The sequence below is a fragment of the Pristiophorus japonicus genome, chromosome 22 (genome assembly GCF_044704955.1).
Source record: "Pristiophorus japonicus isolate sPriJap1 chromosome 22, sPriJap1.hap1, whole genome shotgun sequence".
In the NCBI taxonomy this organism is placed as follows: Eukaryota; Metazoa; Chordata; class Chondrichthyes; family Pristiophoridae; genus Pristiophorus; species Pristiophorus japonicus.
In genome coordinates, this window is record NC_091998.1 from 63,576,659 (window position 1) to 63,594,830 (window position 18,172).

General features: G+C 41.6%; 1 protein-coding gene across 2 annotated transcripts in view; it reads right to left on the reverse strand.

Annotated features, from left to right (window-relative positions):
- Window positions 1-863: 863 nt before the first annotated feature.
- Window positions 864-18,172, reverse strand: part of tia1 (TIA1 cytotoxic granule-associated RNA binding protein) — a 54,794-nt gene continuing 37,485 nt past the window's right edge. For both annotated transcript variants that reach the window (XM_070866276.1, XM_070866275.1), the window contains 7 exons: window positions 17,151-17,226; window positions 11,640-11,748; window positions 10,156-10,251; window positions 8,709-8,793; window positions 4,264-4,387; window positions 3,198-3,349; window positions 864-2,430 (listed from right to left, as the gene is read on the reverse strand). In XM_070866276.1, coding sequence (XP_070722377.1) covers window positions 2,307-2,430; window positions 3,198-3,349; window positions 4,264-4,387; window positions 8,709-8,793; window positions 10,156-10,251; window positions 11,640-11,748; window positions 17,151-17,226 — 766 coding nt within the window. In that variant the 3' untranslated portion in view covers window positions 864-2,306. The remainder of the gene's footprint in view (window positions 2,431-3,197; window positions 3,350-4,263; window positions 4,388-8,708; window positions 8,794-10,155; window positions 10,252-11,639; window positions 11,749-17,150; window positions 17,227-18,172) is intronic.

Here is an 18,172-nt window from a genome sequence, read left to right on the forward strand (position 1 = left end):
GTGTATCTGGCAAGAATTTGCACATAAGTCATCTTAGAGTAAGTCATAGATGGCCCGGATACCATTTCTTTCGGCCAATACACAGCTTGTCAAGCCAACAGAATTTACAAAAGAAAATACATTTTCACATTTGATTTACTGCTGCAACCATAAGTATTCTACAGAAGAGGATCAGAAGGACTAGACCGTGTGTACAGTACTCTAAACCATGTCTGTACCCACTTACTGACTAGTCCGCTGTCTCAATTTTGTCCATTAAAATGCTGTAAATCAGTTGGATTGGCACAGCCCTATTTGACCCTTTGATCCAGAAGCCCAGGCAAACATGACAATCACATTAAGACGATATTGAAGAAAGCTTGTGAGGTTAGCAGTCTTCCCGATTTCCTGACTATGGAAAAGAATCTCAGCTGGAAGGACTTCCAAGACAATTGCTGGGAAAACGTGAATTTTCCCCAATGATCCTGGGAAAGAGCATTTTAAAACCAATGTACAATTGATATGCAATAAAATACACTTACAGTACCTCTTATGCATATGCAGCCAATATTGCGAGCATAGCTGATCATTTACACCAGAAAACTACTACATTCTGGACACCCTCTGAAGAGACACGCCAAGAGATTTTTTTTTTTTTAATTCTTTTTTTTTGAGGTGCTCCAAATAGTGACTTAGCCAAGAACAGACAAAACATATCAACTGTGGCAGATGGGCTCGCTGCATGGTGTGGGCACCTCCTGCCCATGGAACAGAACCCACAACCGTCTGGTTAAGAAGCCAGTGCTGCAACTGCCGTGTCGGCATATCACTGACAGTATTTAATTTTGTTCCCCCCCCCACCCACCCCCGGCCACCTCCCCCCACTCTCTCCAAATTACCATTTGTATATGCAGGCTGTTATTTTGGTTCGAGATGCACAACGATCCCCAACAATAAACTGCAGCCTCCTTAAGACACTGTTGCGCCAACTTCCTGAAGTGTTTATGAGCCAACACTCAAGTCAGTAGTCAACTCCGACAGTGAACTTGATTCCTACCATCAGCCTCTTGAAATCATCAAAAAAAAAACACACAAAAAAAAACAAAGCCAAAAGTAGAGTTTTACCAAAAAAGAACTTGCCATGTGTTAATGGTGGAGGTTGTGTATATTTTAATCATCTTTACATGCAAACTGCATATTCTGGCAAAACAGGTAACATCCCCTTAAATCTGAGTGCATCTGAATTTTCCCTCCCCCTGCCCTCCCCCCACCAAATACACTTTGGCACAAATGGTGCCAGTTTTATTTTGCCAGTAGCTACATTTATGTTTTATATAAAAAAAGATGAAAATATGTATTAATTTTAAAATGGAAACTCAAATTCAGATTTCGGTTGCAAGCCGGTACATTAAACTGCCTTACTCTTAATAGTTATGCTTCACCTACACATCTGGAAATGTCAGTTTTAACCAGTTCCTGAGGACAACCCTCTGCAGTGCCAGGGATAACGCCACGGTTATTTGCACTGCTCAGACCAGGGAACTGTCCTCCCTGAAGATGAAGTGCTTGAGATGACACTGGAAGAGCAGCGGGAATCCAAGTCAACATTCAGAAGTGCTTTCTCTACAACATCACTAAATTTTTACTTGGTTTCTTTAATGAAATGATTAAAATACTACTTCAAAAAGAACAAAAAAAACCACAAAAACATTTTACTATAGTATTTCATTGCTTTAAACTATGCTGTGTACATGCTGAGAGCGCTCAAGGGACTCGACATTTTTTTTTCATGTTCTGAAGGATCATAATATTTTTTTGAACAACCTCCTACATTTACAAACTATGGCCTTGTACAATAGAAATGTGGAAAACATAGGATTATTAAATTTTACAGTTTGAAATCTGTGGATTTTGTGGAATGCAAAACTAAACTGCCCAGTATCTGTTTAGAAACACGGCATCTAACATTGTGCAATTCGCCTGCCTCATTTTATAAAAGTGGCAGCGTTACTTAGAAATCCCTGCTTTTGTTTATTCTCTCCAATGGCCATAGGAAATGGATTTTATTTTTTTTTGTTGAAACATCTGAAAGAAAACTGGACACAAAAATTGGCAGACATCCAGCATCTTTAGACAGACGCTTGGATGAGACGAATTTCCATGATTTCTAAAATGAATTGCTTTCCTTTTAAAATAAATACAATGCAGTTGATATCTTTCATTGATCTGGCTTTGAAAAAAAAAACATCTTAAGTAAACAAAGGCTTGACGTGTCCGCTGTGGCAGGAAACCACTGGCTATAGGTAGGAAGAGAGAGTCCATTTTGCTCACTGGGTTTGGTAGCCTGCCATGCCAAAACCTGCTTGGTTGGCTATCACACTGGGACTTTGACCTTGTGCAGGTTGGACTCCATAGTTAGCGCCCATCCATGCGGCAGTGGACGGTGTCTGACTGCAAGAAAAAACAAGCAAACAGAACATTAAAGCGAGAGGCAACACAAAATGACTAGGTTTATATGTCTTGAACAAAAAAACAGAAGCAGGAGGGATCACGAGTCTTCCCACCCTCCCCTCCCACCTCGGCATCTACAAAGTATACATTGAATTATAAACCAAAAAAGGGCTCGATTATTCAAAATGCTTACACCATCACTAGTTCATTGTAAGAGAGGCTGTGGCAAGCATTCAACAAGATGCTTCAAGTAGACAAGTATAAAATTAAACATGGCCCAGTTTTTCCAGAATGATCACACTGGAACCTAAATGTATCTTTTTTTAAAAAATGTTTCTTGCTGGTCGCCAAGAGGCATTGGTGCATTTTTGACAGTGCAAAATTTAGGAGTGTCTTTGGGAAAGAGGAGCTGACTTTTATACAGGTAATGAGATCAAACAGAACGGTAAAATCTTCACTCTGGTCATTGGCTCTGATGTGATTTTGTTTCAAATATTTTACTCTTTATGTAGTCTTTAGATTACCCACACACTATGCATCAGCTGCCAGTGTTCTAGAAGCTACCACTGGAAACACGATAGTAACAGCCAAAGCCAGGAACTGGGGCACAGGTCATGCACTAAACTTGTATTCAACTCTTGATTATTTTGTCTCAAAAGGAAAACTGCTGAAATCTACTCGCTTTTAGTTCCGTTAATGGGAAGGGTTGATAGAGCACCCAACAATCCATGTTAATAAATACAGCAAAAATAAAAATCACCGCTTACTCCATTCTGAATCCTTGTTGGTTCCAAGCTTGCCCATAAACGCCGTATGGTGGCATCTGCCAGCCGTTAGGCATATACTGGCCGAACTGTTGAGTATTTCCATACCACTGGCCAAACTGGCTCCAAGGCTGAGCGTAGCCCATCTGATTTTGCTGAAAATTTTTTTAAAAAGGGAAGGGGGGAGGGGGGGGGCAGAGAAGCATGATAATATTTTTCTGAAAATTATCCAAGAACTTGACAAAAACAATTTATGCTTCTAATAAAATTCCTGGAGCGTGCATTAGGCTACAGAGCAATGCCAGATTTGACCTGTGGCACCCTAGGACGCATTCTCCACAATTTCTCCCCCGCCCCAATCTTAATTATCGGGGTCAATTTCACACAACACTATCCCCGTTAAAGTTGCTTCTAACGGCACTCCCCATAACACTGAACCCAGACTATGGGTAAAGCTCCATGGGATGCTGTGCTCCATAGATTAGCGAATGAAAAAATACAATTTCAGTCCATTTGCTGTACAAACTCTATGACAGTAACTCTGCTACTCAAATCTCATACATAGCTTTACTCCCATGTTGTACGATTGAAATAAGCAAAGCAATGACCCATCTTTCTTTCCTCTTTTTTCCTATTTTTGATCTGTCTTCAACACTAAGTTTTATTTTCAGATTTATCTGCTCCCTGATCAGTTGAACACCAGTTTCAAATACAACGTTTTCAGCCGCTCAAGCCTCGAGGCAGAGGACATTCATTTGACTTTGTGGCTGAAGCAACCAGTGCTCTTCTGAATGAGGCACTGACTGTTTGACAAGATAACTCATGTGTGGCCCTGTGAAGGAGTGCTGTCCAAAATAAGTTGAGTTAATAGAAAACATCACATTTTAAGAATGCATAGCATTTAACTTGGTTCACTATTCTCTCCCAAATTACAAACATATCCAGATAGGATCAGTATCATAAACTATGAGAGATGGTTACTCAATTTCCGTAGAAAGTTGAGCAATTTGCCAGATACTAATTTGCTTTAAGACGTCTAAAATAGTAAAAAAAACAGATTTCAACTCACCTGTTGAAATTGGCCCATTCCGTCAGGTGTTTCTTTCCCCCAGTAGCATTTGACAATGTGTCCTTCTATGGTGGTTCCATTGACTGAGACAATAGCATGTGCAGCACTTTCGTGTGATGAAAAACTAAGAAAAAACAGCAAAAATTCATAACTACTGAGTAAAATTGATTTATTCCATCTTCCATGCTGCAACTAATACAGAGCATGTTTAACACCAGGGAAATATGGAGTCAGTGAGTATGATACTGATAACACATAGCTCTAGGCGGCTACTATAAAACTAACAGAAAGCAGATTTTGTATTTGGTTGGCACATAACTATTGAACACTGGATGCCCAATCAACTTTTATGTCACTTCTGAGAAATGTGCTAAATATTTCTTTTCAGCTTTCCTTCCTGATTTATGACAAATCACTCCGCTTCTAAGAACATAAGCAATAAGAGCAGGAGTAGGCCATTTGGCCCCTCGAGCCTGCTCCGCCATTTAATAAGATCGTGGTGATCTGACCATGGGCTCAGCTCCACTTCCCTGCCCGCTCCCCATAACCCTTTACTCCTTTATCGCTCAAATATCTGTCCATCTCCGCTTTAAATATATTCAATGACCCAGCCTCCACAGCTCTCTGGGGTACAGAATTCCACAGATTTACAACCCTTGGAAGAAATTCCTCCTCATCTCAATTTTAAATGGTTGGCCCCTTATTCTGAGACTATGTCCCCTAGTTTTAGTTTCCCCTATGAGTGGAAATATCCTCTCTGCAACCACCTTGTCTAGCCCCCTCATTACCTTATATGTTTCAATAAGATCACCTCTCATTCTCATCAAAGTTAAATAATCGCTCACACTCATTCATTCCTGGTTTCATTTGGACTTTCCCCAAGAACCAGCTCTAGGCCACCCGGAAAACGCATTACTGTGGAGGGTCCTCAACCAACTGGTAAAAGCTGGTTGGACATCCAGCGTCGGACAGAAATGCGCCAAAATATACACAATCTACTAGCAGCCCCTTGTTGGCAATTTTATTCCTTACATTCCAGAGATGCATGTAGTGTTAGTTTTATACATGCGGTGCCATATCTCGCATGGATTTCAGTTAATCAGTGACTGCTACTCAGTCATTCTCTCCTGAAGCACAGGAACTTCCTCTGTGAAAGAAATTAATTCTAAAAGAGCAGAGCTGCTCACTGTTATTTTTCAACCGTCAAACCTGATAAGAGCCCAACTTTTCAAACTACAAGTTACGTTGTTAAATCAACCTTGAAATCTGCACATGCTGGTTATTAAAGCAGTGCCGACAATGAGTTTGCGAAGACTTAGAAAATATTTATCTGAATCCTTATCGGTGTAAAAAAGCTTGATTTAAAGTTGATTGTAGTGGATCACTATGAGACTGCTACATATACAAGCAGTTACAGAAAATGCTTGTTATTATTTATAGAATTGTAGTTCTAAAATGCTTCAACTAATACGCCAACCGTTAGGGATGAGATTCCTATGTGGTATGGAGCGGAGGTTGGAAGCTGCGTGGAGGGGAGGTCAGAAGCGGAGAGGAGAGGACGGATGAGGCATGGAGGAGCAGAGAGGTTGGAGCCCAGAGGTGGAGCAGCGTGGATAACACCAAGGGAATAGCGAGGCTGTGAGGCTCACATTGCGTACTACGAATTTCACGGAGAGGTGTCCCATGGGAAGGAGGACAGGGGGAGTATGTTTGAGTTTGTGTGTATGTATTGGCACATGTGGTGGAGCCTGGTCTCCAGTCGTCTTATATCCCCGTGCCACTGGACCAAGACCTTGCTCTGTCAAGCTGGTGTGGTGGCTGGTTTGCAATGGCCACATTAAAATAATTCATGCACAGGCATCTTCCACCGTTTAAAATTTCATTTGTGTAGTCATTTTTAGTGTGGAAGCAAGTGATCTTCGACCCAAGGGGCTGACTATGATGATGTAGTATGCAAGTGTGCAATTGATAGCGTTTATCTATATCCGGTACGGGTGTGTCAGATTGTTACTGTACCTTATATCACTATTATATTCAAGCAAAAGATCTGAATGGCGAAGAAAAAGTGCTTCTCATCTAAAAATGTTTCGACAGATGGCATAAGCAAGACATGTTTGGATGCAGTTATGCACAGTGAATAAAATTATTTTTGCCACACCTATATTTAATTTGCATGAAAGTAATTCATTGAAGTTGATGGGCTGGGGTTATAAATTAAACCCTCAATGCTACATCTGAGACATCCCCACCCCAGATGGCTAAAAGTGATCCCCTCAAAACAGATGGGGCCCATTCTCTACGCTCACACTGTACTGTATGATTCATATTTTCTTGGAAGGATCACACTGAATAAAATATACAGAAAGAATTTTCCGGGAACTCAAAAGGAAATTGTGCAGCCAATGCAATGACTGTAATTTTTTTTTTAAAAAAGAGAAAATTCAGCAATGGAAAACAAACCAGTTGGAGAAGGTGAATAGTTCCCAGATAAAAGCAGCTTGTACAAAGAAACTAGCAAGATTATTAGTCACCACTGCAATAATCATACCGCTAAACTGTACTAACGGGCTTTCTTGTAAATTTAGCCAAAACAGCCATGGACATAATCCCGCATTGGTCTTAACCCTTCTTCCGTTGGACTATTTGGACTGCCACAGGTAACTGAATCACGGCTGCATTATTTCATCATGGTCTGTACCCCTAATAAGGTAAAGTGCAATGAAGGCTTTGCCGTTAAGGACCGAACACAAGTCTAGCTCTTCAGCCCTAATGACAAAATCGTCTTTCAGTCTTGCCTGAAGCGGACTCCACATCCAATGGTCTCAAAATAATGGGTCCCATCCAGCATCTGTACCACATCTATTCTATAAAGTGGAATCTACGTCAAACAGTCAACACATTCACAGAAAGTCTTACAATTAACAGAGTATTTCTCGCAGTGGATTGGAGCAGCCTAGGACTTTTGGGACCATGAGTAACAGAATCCACGCAGCTGAGGTGCTTTACATAGTCATGAACTGCATAAATGCCACACCCACATACATCAAATCGACACACAGGAATTCCAACAGTGCAGTTGCTGGATTAAGAGCTACCAGAAGGGAGGAGTCAATCCCCAACTCTGTACTTCAGCACGTGGTCCACACCGACACTTGAATGCAGTACTGAGGGAGTGTTACATCGTCAGAGATGCCATCATAGAAATTTACAGCACGGAAGGAGGCCATTTTGGCTCATTATATCCGCGCCAGCCGACAAACAACTACCCAGCCGAATTCCACTTTCCAGCTCTCGGTCCGTAGCCCTGTAGGTTACGGCACTTCAAGTCCACATCCAAGTACTTTTTTTAATGTGGTGAGGGTTTCTGCCTCTACCACCTTTTCAGATAGTGAGTTCCAGACCACCACCCTCTGGGTGAAGAAATCTCCCCTCAAAACCTCCTACCAATTACTTTAAATCTCTGCCCCTGCTTGCTGACACCCCCTGCTAAGGGAAATAGGTTCTTCCTATCCACTCTATCTAGGCCCCTCATAATGTTATACACCTCAATAAGGCCCCCCTCAGCCTCCTCTGTTCCAAAGAAAACAATCTCACCCTATTCAATCTTTACTCAAGGCTAAAATTCTCTAGTCCAGGCAACATCCTCGTAAATCTCCTCTGCACCCTCTCCAGTGAAATCACATCTTTCCTGTAATGCGGTGACCAGAACTGCAACGCAGTACTTAAAGCTGTGGCCTAACTAGTGTTTTATACAGTTCAAGCATAACCTCCCTGCTCTTGTATTCTGTGCCTCGGCTAATAAAGGCAAGTATTCCGTATGCCTTCTTAACCACCTTATCTACCTGGCCTGCTACCTTCAAAGATGTGGACCTGCACTCCAAGGTCCCTATGTTCCTCTACACCTCTTAAGTGTCCTCCCATTTATTGTGTATTCCCTTGCCTTGTTAGCCCTCCCCAAATGCATTACCTCACACTTTTCTAGATTGAATTCCATTTGCCACTGTTCTGCCCACCTGACCAGTTCACAGATATCTTCCTGCAGTCTACATCCTTCAGCTTAGATGCTTAACCCATTTGCCTGTTCAAGATGACAATAAAGATCCCATGGCACCATTTAAATATGACCAGGGAGTTGTGTGCCCTGGTCAACATTCGTCCCTCAATCAACATTAAAAGCCAGTTAACTGGTCTCACTTAAAAATAAGTCTCACTCCTGTTTCTGTGGGCTTGCTGTACTCAAACTGACTGATATGGTTGCCAACACAGCAACAGTGATTGCACTTCAAAGTAATATGAAGCACTTTGGGAGGCTGGGGGAGATATGATAACATGCAATATGAATGCAAGTTTGCTCTCTCCCTTTCCTATCAGCCATTCGCTGTTAGTTAATTCTTAGGAAAACAAAGTCAATTCCAAATGCTAATTAGTCAAAGCCCAAGACGTACCGTACAAATGAATATCCTTTCTCAGGAAACACTCTGATCTCCATGATCTGTCCAAAGGGCGAAAATGTCTGGCGCATAAGTTGCTCTAAAAGAAGAAAAATATTCAATTGAAATGTAATATTTAACAGAGATTTCTGCAATAGATTAAGGGTTTAATGAAAGTAATGTGCATCAAAAATACTTGCCATCTGGGCAAGGATATAGGACACCCCAAAGTATATTGTGTTTTGGGTTTAGAAAAAGTACAGCTTATGTACGAGTTATTATGGTAGATACACAACAGTTTTATGCATTTTCTGTTAAAACAGAAGTCACACAACACTATTTGGAACTTACTGCTGAACATGGAAATTTTCACTCAATTTATCAGACAGGAATTGAGATTTACTGCATTAGGGAGTAATGCTACCGATCATTTACATCCGTCATGTCAGAAGATTCAGATGAAGGCCCATGGAGTTTAAGGCAGATGAGCTTGAAGATCTGGGTAACATAGTGGGTTAGATAATAGCCCTGCACCTCAGACTCAAGCTTGAATCACCAGCTTACACTGTCTGGATGCAGTTTTCTATGTTTGTTTTCTTTAAGGATCCACCACTAAGTGAGTTTGGACAGTTGGGGTTCTCATAGGAAGACTGCTTATTAAGTATCAAAATGGTGTGGCAAATAGAAGAATTTCTCAATGATGTAGGAGTAGGTGCTCTTAGTTATATTCCATGCCACACTGTTGAGCAGAGAGCTTTACTCTACATATGACTTGGGAATGCCTGATGCCAACACGTGATGTTTTATTTCCATTTCCATTAACATCTCTCGGTTTTTATCAGCCCCCCCAAAAAACAGGAAAATTGCAAATGAGCTAACTGGACGTGAACTGATTTAGCAAGAGTCAGTGAAAGATAACAATGACTGAAAAAGCAGTGGCTGATAACAGCAACCTTTTCTCTCAGCTCCCATTTGAACAATTCAATCTTTATTCCAGGTGCTTCAAGCAATATAGTAAAATGGGTAGTTACTGCTAGTAGATGACAAGTATAAATGTGATTAAGTATAAAGGTGATTAATAGAATTCCATGGGAGCTGGACAAATTAAGTGGGTGGATTAAGGAATGGCAGTCATTTTTAATGAAACTAAATGGAGCGTGCTCCACAACACAAAGACAATATATATTACAAAGCAGGGTTTTTCGGACATAGACAATGCTAGCACGCCTACTTTTATTGCCCATTTGTCAATTCCTTAAGTTGATGGGCCTGCTCCTTGAACCACTGCAGTCCTCGTGGATGTGGATGTGTGAAGTGCAAAGCATTTGCCAAGATGAAATATCTCGTCGAGCAGCTTCCATGGCACAGGTTTGCAGCAGGTGACCATTCTCAGCCATCGCTGCAGTTTCTCCCCACAACAGCCATACAGTTAAAACTCAAATCTCAAGATATTAAGCATTACCTGTAAGTCCAACCGCTATGCCACCGCAATAGACTGTACAGTTGCTGGGACTGGACTGATTGACAACTTCCTCATAGGAGAGCTGTTTGGTATTTGCTGCAAAGGGGAAAAATGCACAGGTCAAAATAAAAAGCGTTGGTCCCAGATGGCTGAAGATTTTAAGTTAGTGTTTTTTTTTAAATTAAAGTCGGTTTTTCTGATATTTACAAAATTTCATATGCTGCCATGACAATTTGCTTAATCCAAGAAATGATGTAGTCCATAATTCCCCACAAAATATCACTATCAGACACATTAAAACAAAACTCATATCCACGGCCTGCTGGATAAGATGCAAGTGCTACCAACTGTGCCAAGCTGCACCAAGGGAGAGCGACCATTTAATTTTATTACACACATTCTTGATTGCAAAGACTCTTCTTAAACTTTTAGGGCTAGATTTTCGGCTTTTTGCGTTTTCGCCCGTTTCCGGGCGCAATTCGCGGCGAAATCAAAAAATTTAGCGCGGGGTTAGCGTTAGCGCCAGAGCGCAAAGCTTTTCGCCAAATGAAAGTTCACGAGGATCGTTAGTGCTAACTCTGGCGTTGCGCCACACAATTTGTGCGCCGGTGCCCAAAGTTCCCGCGCTTCTGGTCTGCTGGCCGATCGCAAATGCAGGGCGTGGCTGTGCGCATGCGCAGTGCAACCCGGGGCTGAATCAGCCATTTTATGGCTGAAGAGGAGATTTTGATGATGGAAGATGAGTCGTCGAGACAGCGTGCCTTGCGATTCAGCCAAAAGGCTAACGAATCTCTCGTAGGGGCTGTAGAGAGAAGATGGCATGAGTTACAACGCAGGGGTGGGATCTGGACCCCTGCCATCCATTTTCAAACGCATTTGGAGGGAAATCGCTGAGGAGGTCGCTGCCTCAGGCACAGTGGTCAGGAGTGGCACACAGTACTGAAAGAAGTTCAATGATCTTTTGAGGGTCGTTAGAGTACAATTTTTATTCATGCACTCCTTCATTACTTCAATGATAAATCGGACACTATTTGTTCTCATGCTGTTGCTGTCTCTCAGCACTCTATGGGTTGCCTCCTAAAATGCATGACACATAGGTAGGCTTAGTTTGCCATCTTATTTGCCATGAATGATCTTGACACATTAGCAGATGCTAAATCGGGTGATATGCTCGAAAGTTCTGCCCGGACGCTAGCGCAGCGATGCACGACGATTTACGTCATCCAAATGGTCAAAACAGTGACGGGGCGCTAAGTTTTAGCATCGCCGCAAAACCATTGGCGAAAATTCCACCTGGGCGCAAAATCTTGTGCGCCTTGTTTCACGCCCGCCCCCCTCCCCCCCCAAAAAAATCATTTTTGCGCCCAGCCGAGGCGCTAAATGGGGCGCAAATGAGCCAAAAATCAGCCTGTACTCGCTAACCTTGTATGCAATACCATTACTTGCAGTTACTGTATCTCCAATAGGTTGCTTACTGAACTTACGCTCTGATGTACTCTTTGGGGCAGGAGGCTTGCGGGTCGCCCAATTTGTTCGGATCTGCCTTCCTCCAAGCCACTGCCCACCCATTTGTTGAATGGCATTTTCAGCATCCTAAGATTTGAAATAATAAAATGGAAGCAAACCTTCAGTAACTGGATGAATTAACCAAAATGTTTACCAACAAACATTATTTTAGCAATGGACATCAGTAGACGTCCCCAGTTAAACTTCAGCCATCTGACAAGGTACTGCTTCTCCAATTCCTCCATTTTCCTGCACTAATCCCCAGGCAAGAAACTGACCCATTTACCTATCGCAAGTCTCTTCCAATACAGGTCATCAGCCCAAATCTAGTCTCCTTTATTTCTGTGGGAAAGAGTTCTGTCCCTGCCCTGTACCTCCAACAAGAATCAAAACTGTTATAGTTATAACACCTTTACTGCAATAAAAGATCCAAAGTGCTTCACAGAGGTGAAAAAAAACATAATCTGGACAGTGAACATTGGTGAGAGGGATACCAAAAGCAAGGTCAAAGAGTTAGGTTTAAAGAAGACTTTTGATAGAGGGGAGAGAGGAGGCAAGAGTTCAGGCAGAGAATCCCAAAGTGTCGGGCTAAAACTGCTGAAGGTTCTGCCACCGAAAGTGGAGCCAGAAGGGATACCAGAGACGGAATGTTGGAAGAGAGAAAAGTAGAAATTTCCGGTAAGTAGAAGCTGTAAAGAGTGAAATTTAGTTTAACATTTGGATTTAAAACTAGATCTTTAAAAACTTTAGTTAATAGAAGCTACACATCAGTCAGCAGTAAGTGTGTGTCTTGAATAGATGCTAATCACCGGGAGCAGGGAAGGCGAGTCATCACCTGTAACTTGGGTGAAGCTGCTATAGTATACAAACATAGAAAATAGGTGCAGGAGTAGGCCATTCGGCCCTTCGAGCCTGCACCACCATTCAATAAGATCATGGCTGATCATTCACCTCAGTACCCCTTTCCTGCTTTCTCTCCATACCCCTTGATCCCTTTAGCCGTAAGGGCCGTATCGGTCTGATCTCACTGGGCTCCCAGGTTACACGCTGTCTGATAAAAGTAAACAGGTCTGCAGAGCAAAGTGGTCTGTACAGAAGAGTGGGATTAAAGTGAACAGAGTGTTTTATTTGGGAATTCGGGGACGAGGGTTTTGCCTGTACTACTTGTAGTGCTGTGTGTTACAGGTAGATATTGAATTTCATTGCCCATAACTTAATCTAGATCAATTAAGTAGTCAAGAAACTAAACTGTAAACTATGTTACTTAAATACAAATATAATTTAAAAAAAATTAGAACAAGGTCATCTAGGGATGGCAGTGCAGGTGGTGTGCTGCAACTGAAGCACGTGGAAGTTTGTGGAGAGCATTGTGATCCCAGATAACTACATTTGCAGTAAGTGCCTGTAGCCTGAGGAACTTCAGCTCAGAATTGTTGAGCTTAAGTCTGAGGTACAGATATTGCAGGGCATCCGGGGGGGGGGGGGGGAAGAGGAGAGGAGAGGGGGAGCGGCGGGGGAAGAGTTACCTGGACACATTGATGCAGGAGGCAGTCACACCCCATTGGTACGTCTGGTTAGTGGTCAGGGACAGGAGGGTGTGGTAAGGGGATCCCAGGTGCAGTGCTGGAGGAACCTCGGCATTTGTCCTTAACCAACAGGTATGACGTTCTTGCTGCTTGTGTGGTTGAGGGAAAAATCTGCAGGATGAATGAGCAAGCTGACCATGGTACCATGGTGCAGGAGGCCATCCAAATGGGGCAGAATGAAAGGGAATGTAGTTGTGGTAGGGGACAGTATAGTCAGAGGGATCGATACTGTTCTCTGCAGCCACAACTGGGAGTTCCGAAGGTTGTGTTGCCTGCCCGGTGCTAGGGTTAAAGACATCTCCTCGCAGCCAGAGAAGAACTTAGTGGAGAAGAAGAGTGGGATGGGGAGGATCTAGTTGTCGTGGTCCACGTAGGAACCAATGACATAGGTAGAACTAGGAATGAAGTTCTGCTGAAAGAATTTGAGGAGCTGGGATACAAATTAAAAAGCAGAACCTCAAAGATAATAATCTCGGGATTGTTACCTGAGCCATGTGCCATTTGCATAGGGATAAGCAGATTAGATGGCACAAAAAGTGGTGTGGGAAGCAGGGTTTGATTCATGGGGCACTGGCACCAGTACTGGAGAGAGGGAGCTGTTCTGTTGGACGGGCTCCACTTAAACTGGGCTGGAACCAGTGTCCTGGCGAATTGAATAACTGGGGCAGTAGACAGGGCTTGAAACTAATGAAGGTGGGGGGTGGGAGGATTCAGGAAAGAGTAAATTTAAAAGCAGCAAGAGAAATGTCAAGGCTCCAGAGCAAAGTTTTGGGTAAAAATAAGCAGAGTGGGGCAGGAAGGGACAGAGAGATAATAAGGCATCAGTGACTAAGGTGACATCAGGAAAAAATAGAAAAAAATCAAAGCTAAAGGCACTATATATCTGAATGCACGAAGCATTCGCAACAACATAGATGAATAGTGCAGATAGAAATGAATAGGTTTGATCGAATAGCCATTACAGAGATGTGGTTGCAAAGTGACCAAGGTTGGGAACTAAATATTCCAGGATACTTAACGTTTAGAAGAGATTGGCAAAATGGAAAAGGAGGAGGGGTAGCCCTGATCATAAAGGATGGGATAAAGACAGCAGAGAGAAAGGATCTTAGCTCTAAAAATCAAGAATAATCAGTTTGGGTGGAGCTAAGAAACAGCAAGGGGCGGAAAACATTGTAGGGAATTGTTTATAGGCCCCCAAACAGTAGTGGTAATGTAGAGCAGAGTATAAATCAGGAAATTAGAGGAGCATGTAGCAAGGGGTAATACAGTAATCAAGGGGCACTTTAAGCTACACATAGACTGGGCAAACCAAATTTGCAGTAATATTGTGGAAGACAAATTCATGGAATGTATGCAAGATAGTTTTCTAGATCAGTATGTTGAGGGATCAACTAGGGAACAGGCTATTTTAGATCTAGTATTGTGCAATGAGAAAGGGTCAATTAATAAGATTGCAGTAAAGGGCTTCTATAACAATTTTATATTAAGTTTGAAAGTGATTTAGTTAAATCCAAAACTAGGGTCTTAAATCTAAACAAAGCAAACTACGTAGGTATGAGGGGCGAGTTGGCTAAGGCAGATTGGGAAACTACATTAAAAAGTATGATGGTAGACAAGCAATGGCTAGCATTTAAAGAATACATAATTTGCAATAAATATACATTCCTTTTAGGCTCAAAAACTCCACAGGAAAAGTGGACCAACTGTGGCTAACAAGAGAAGTTGAAGATAGTATTAGATCAAAGAGGCTTACGAAGGAAGTTGCCGAAAAGAGCAGTAAGCCTGAGGATTGGGAGGATTTTAGAATTCAGCAAAGGAGGACCAAGAAATTGATAAAGGGGAAATAGAATATGAGAGTAAACTAGCGAGAAACATAAAAAGACTGTAAAACTTTCTATATGCATGTAAAAAGGAAAAGATGAGCAAAAGTAAATGTGGGTCCCTTACAGGCTGAAACAGGAGAAATTATAATGGGGAATAAGGAAATAGCAAAGAAATTAAACAAATACTGTGTGTCTATCTTCACAGAAGACTCAAGAAGAAATAGTGGAGAACCTAGGGTCTAACGAGAATGAGGGACTGAAAGAATATTGTATTAGTACAAAAAATAGTATGGGAGAAATTAATGGGACTGAAAGCTGATAAATCCCGTGGACCTGATGGCCTACATTCTAGAGTTGTGAAAGAGGTGGCTATAGAGATAGTGTATGCATTGGTTGCCATCTTCCAAAATTGCATAGATTCTAGAACGGTCCCTGCGGATTAGTAAGGAGCAGATGTAACCCAACTATTTAAAAAAAGGAGAGAAAATGGGGAATTACAGACCAGTTAGCCTGACATCAGTAGTAGGGAAAATGCTAGAATCTATTATTAAGGACATGGTAACAGGGCACTTAGAAAAGAAAAATAGCATTGGGCAGAGTCAACATGGACTTATGAAAGTTTGACAAATCTTGGAGTTTTTTGAGGTTGTAACTAGCAGAATAGATAAGGGGGAACACCAATGGATGTGGTGTATTTGGATTTTCAGAAGGCATTCGATAAGGTGCCATACAAGAGGTTATCAAACAAAATTAGGGCTCATGGGATTGGGAGTAATATACTAGCATGAATTGAGGATTGGTTAATGGACAGAAAACAGAGAGTAGGAATAAACAGGTCAGTTTTGGTTGGGGGGGCTGTAACCAGTGTGGGGTACCTCAAGGATCAGTGCTTGGGCCCCAGCTATTCACAATCTGTATCAATGATTTGGATGAGGGGACCAAATGTAATATATCCAAGTTTGCTGATGATTATACAAAGCTAGGTGAGAATGTAAGTTGTGAGGAGGATGCAAAGAGGCTTCGAGGGAATATAGACAGGCTCAGTGAGTGGGCAAGGACATGACAAATGGAATATAATGTGAAGTTATCCACTTTGGTAGGAAAAATAGATGGTGAGAGATTGGGAAATGTTGGTATTCAGAGGGACCGAGGTGTCCTTGTACATGAATCACAAAGTTAACATGCAGGTACAGCAAGCAATTAAGAAAGTAAATAGTATGTTGGCTTTTATTACAAGAGGGTTTGAGTTCAAGAGTAAAGATGTCTTACTGCAATTATATCGGGCCCTGGTGAGACCACACCTGAAGTATTGTGTACAGTTTTGGTCTCTTTACCTAAGGAAGGATATACTTGCCATAGAGGAAGTGCAACGAAGGTTCACCAGACTGATTCCTGGGATGGGGGGATTGTCCTATGAGGAGAGATTGAGTAGACTAGGCCTATATTCTCTAGAGTTTAGAAAAATGAGATGATCTCATTGAAACATACAAAATTCTTACAGGGCTTGACAGGGTAGATGCAGGGAGGATGTTTCCCCCGGGCTGGAGAGTCTAGAACCAGGGGTCACAGTCTCTGGATAAGGGGTCGGCCATTTAGGACTGAGATGAGGATAAATTTCTTCACTCAGAAGGCGGTGAATGTTTGGAATTCTCTACCCCAGAGGGCTGTGGAGGCTCAGTTTTTGAGTATATTCAAGACAGGGATTGACAGATTTTTGGATATTAAGAGAATCAAGGGATATGGGGATAGTGTAGGAAAGTGGAGTTGAGGTAGATGATCAGCCTTGAATGGCAGAGCAGGTTCGAGGGGCTGAATGGCCTGCTCCTAATTCTTATGTTCTTAAAGTTGCACAGATAGTGAGGGGCGAGGGCCAATAACCCACATGTGCATATTCACGATTCCACTGCAGGGAGTAACAACCACTTGTTATTTACGGTCATTCGTATGGGTTTCTCGGTTCAGTTCACACTCGGACACACAGGTTTCTGTTGTTTCCTTAGACAAATTGAACACCTGAGATTCGTGAAAGGGTTAGCCAGCTGCCAAAGTGAACATCCAATATGAACATTCACTTACTTACCCACTTATTGTAGAAGGACACAAAGCCATACCCTTTGGATTTTCCAGTTGCCAAATCTTTGACCACTCTAGCATCACTGGAAACATAAATAAGTAAGACAAAATGAATAAACACACTTCTTGCTGGAGTAAGCCTACTGTAGTGAATAAAAGACAGGAACCACACACACACTGCTTATTGTCAAGTCATCGTGTCTCACCTTTGATAAAGGGACCACTTATTGCAAGAGCGTTCTACAAAGCACCTTTCTCCCTCTCCACTATAAAATGTACTATGTCTTCATCTGCTAGTTTACTACATCTTGATCTGCTAATTCAGTTATAACAGCATTGTTAACTTTAATGTGGTAAACATGCAAACTGTAGCTGAGCTGGCTAATGTTGTTACAGAAGTTTTTGTTTTCTTTTTAAAAGCTATTCAAATAGTTTGTAATTTCATTCATTAAAAAAAAGTTAAAACGTCTGCATGGTCAAAGCAGCTATTCCTAGTTGTATGAATCACCAGGCCAAATCAAAAAGAAAAAAAAAATCATTGTAGATTTCAAGATTAATTGAATGGCTTTCCTTAACCATGCACATTACTTAGTACTTGTTGCCAACAAGTTTTCTACCTAGTCTTAAAAATACAGTATATGAAATAGAAAAAAAACTAGAAAAATAAAAAATAGGAATTAAAAGGCATACATCGCCTGTTAACAATTCTTTTAGTTTCTCGGTAGGGTGAATTCGTTACCCCCTTTTTGGACTGTGGGCAGCTGTAAATTTTGAGAAATTGAGATTTTCAGAAACGGTTGCAATATTCAGAAAAAGTGAAAACACTAATAAGACACTGTACTTCCAAAAGTGTTAAACAGAACTACGCAGACTAGCATAAATATACGAAAAGTGCATTATATACAGACAGGATCAGATCACTAAAGAATCGATCGAGAACTATTTTAAGCATAATAGAAAAAAAATAACAAAGTCAATTATATCTGTATACAAAGATAAAAGGAAATAAGAAATCTACAACTGAGTGAA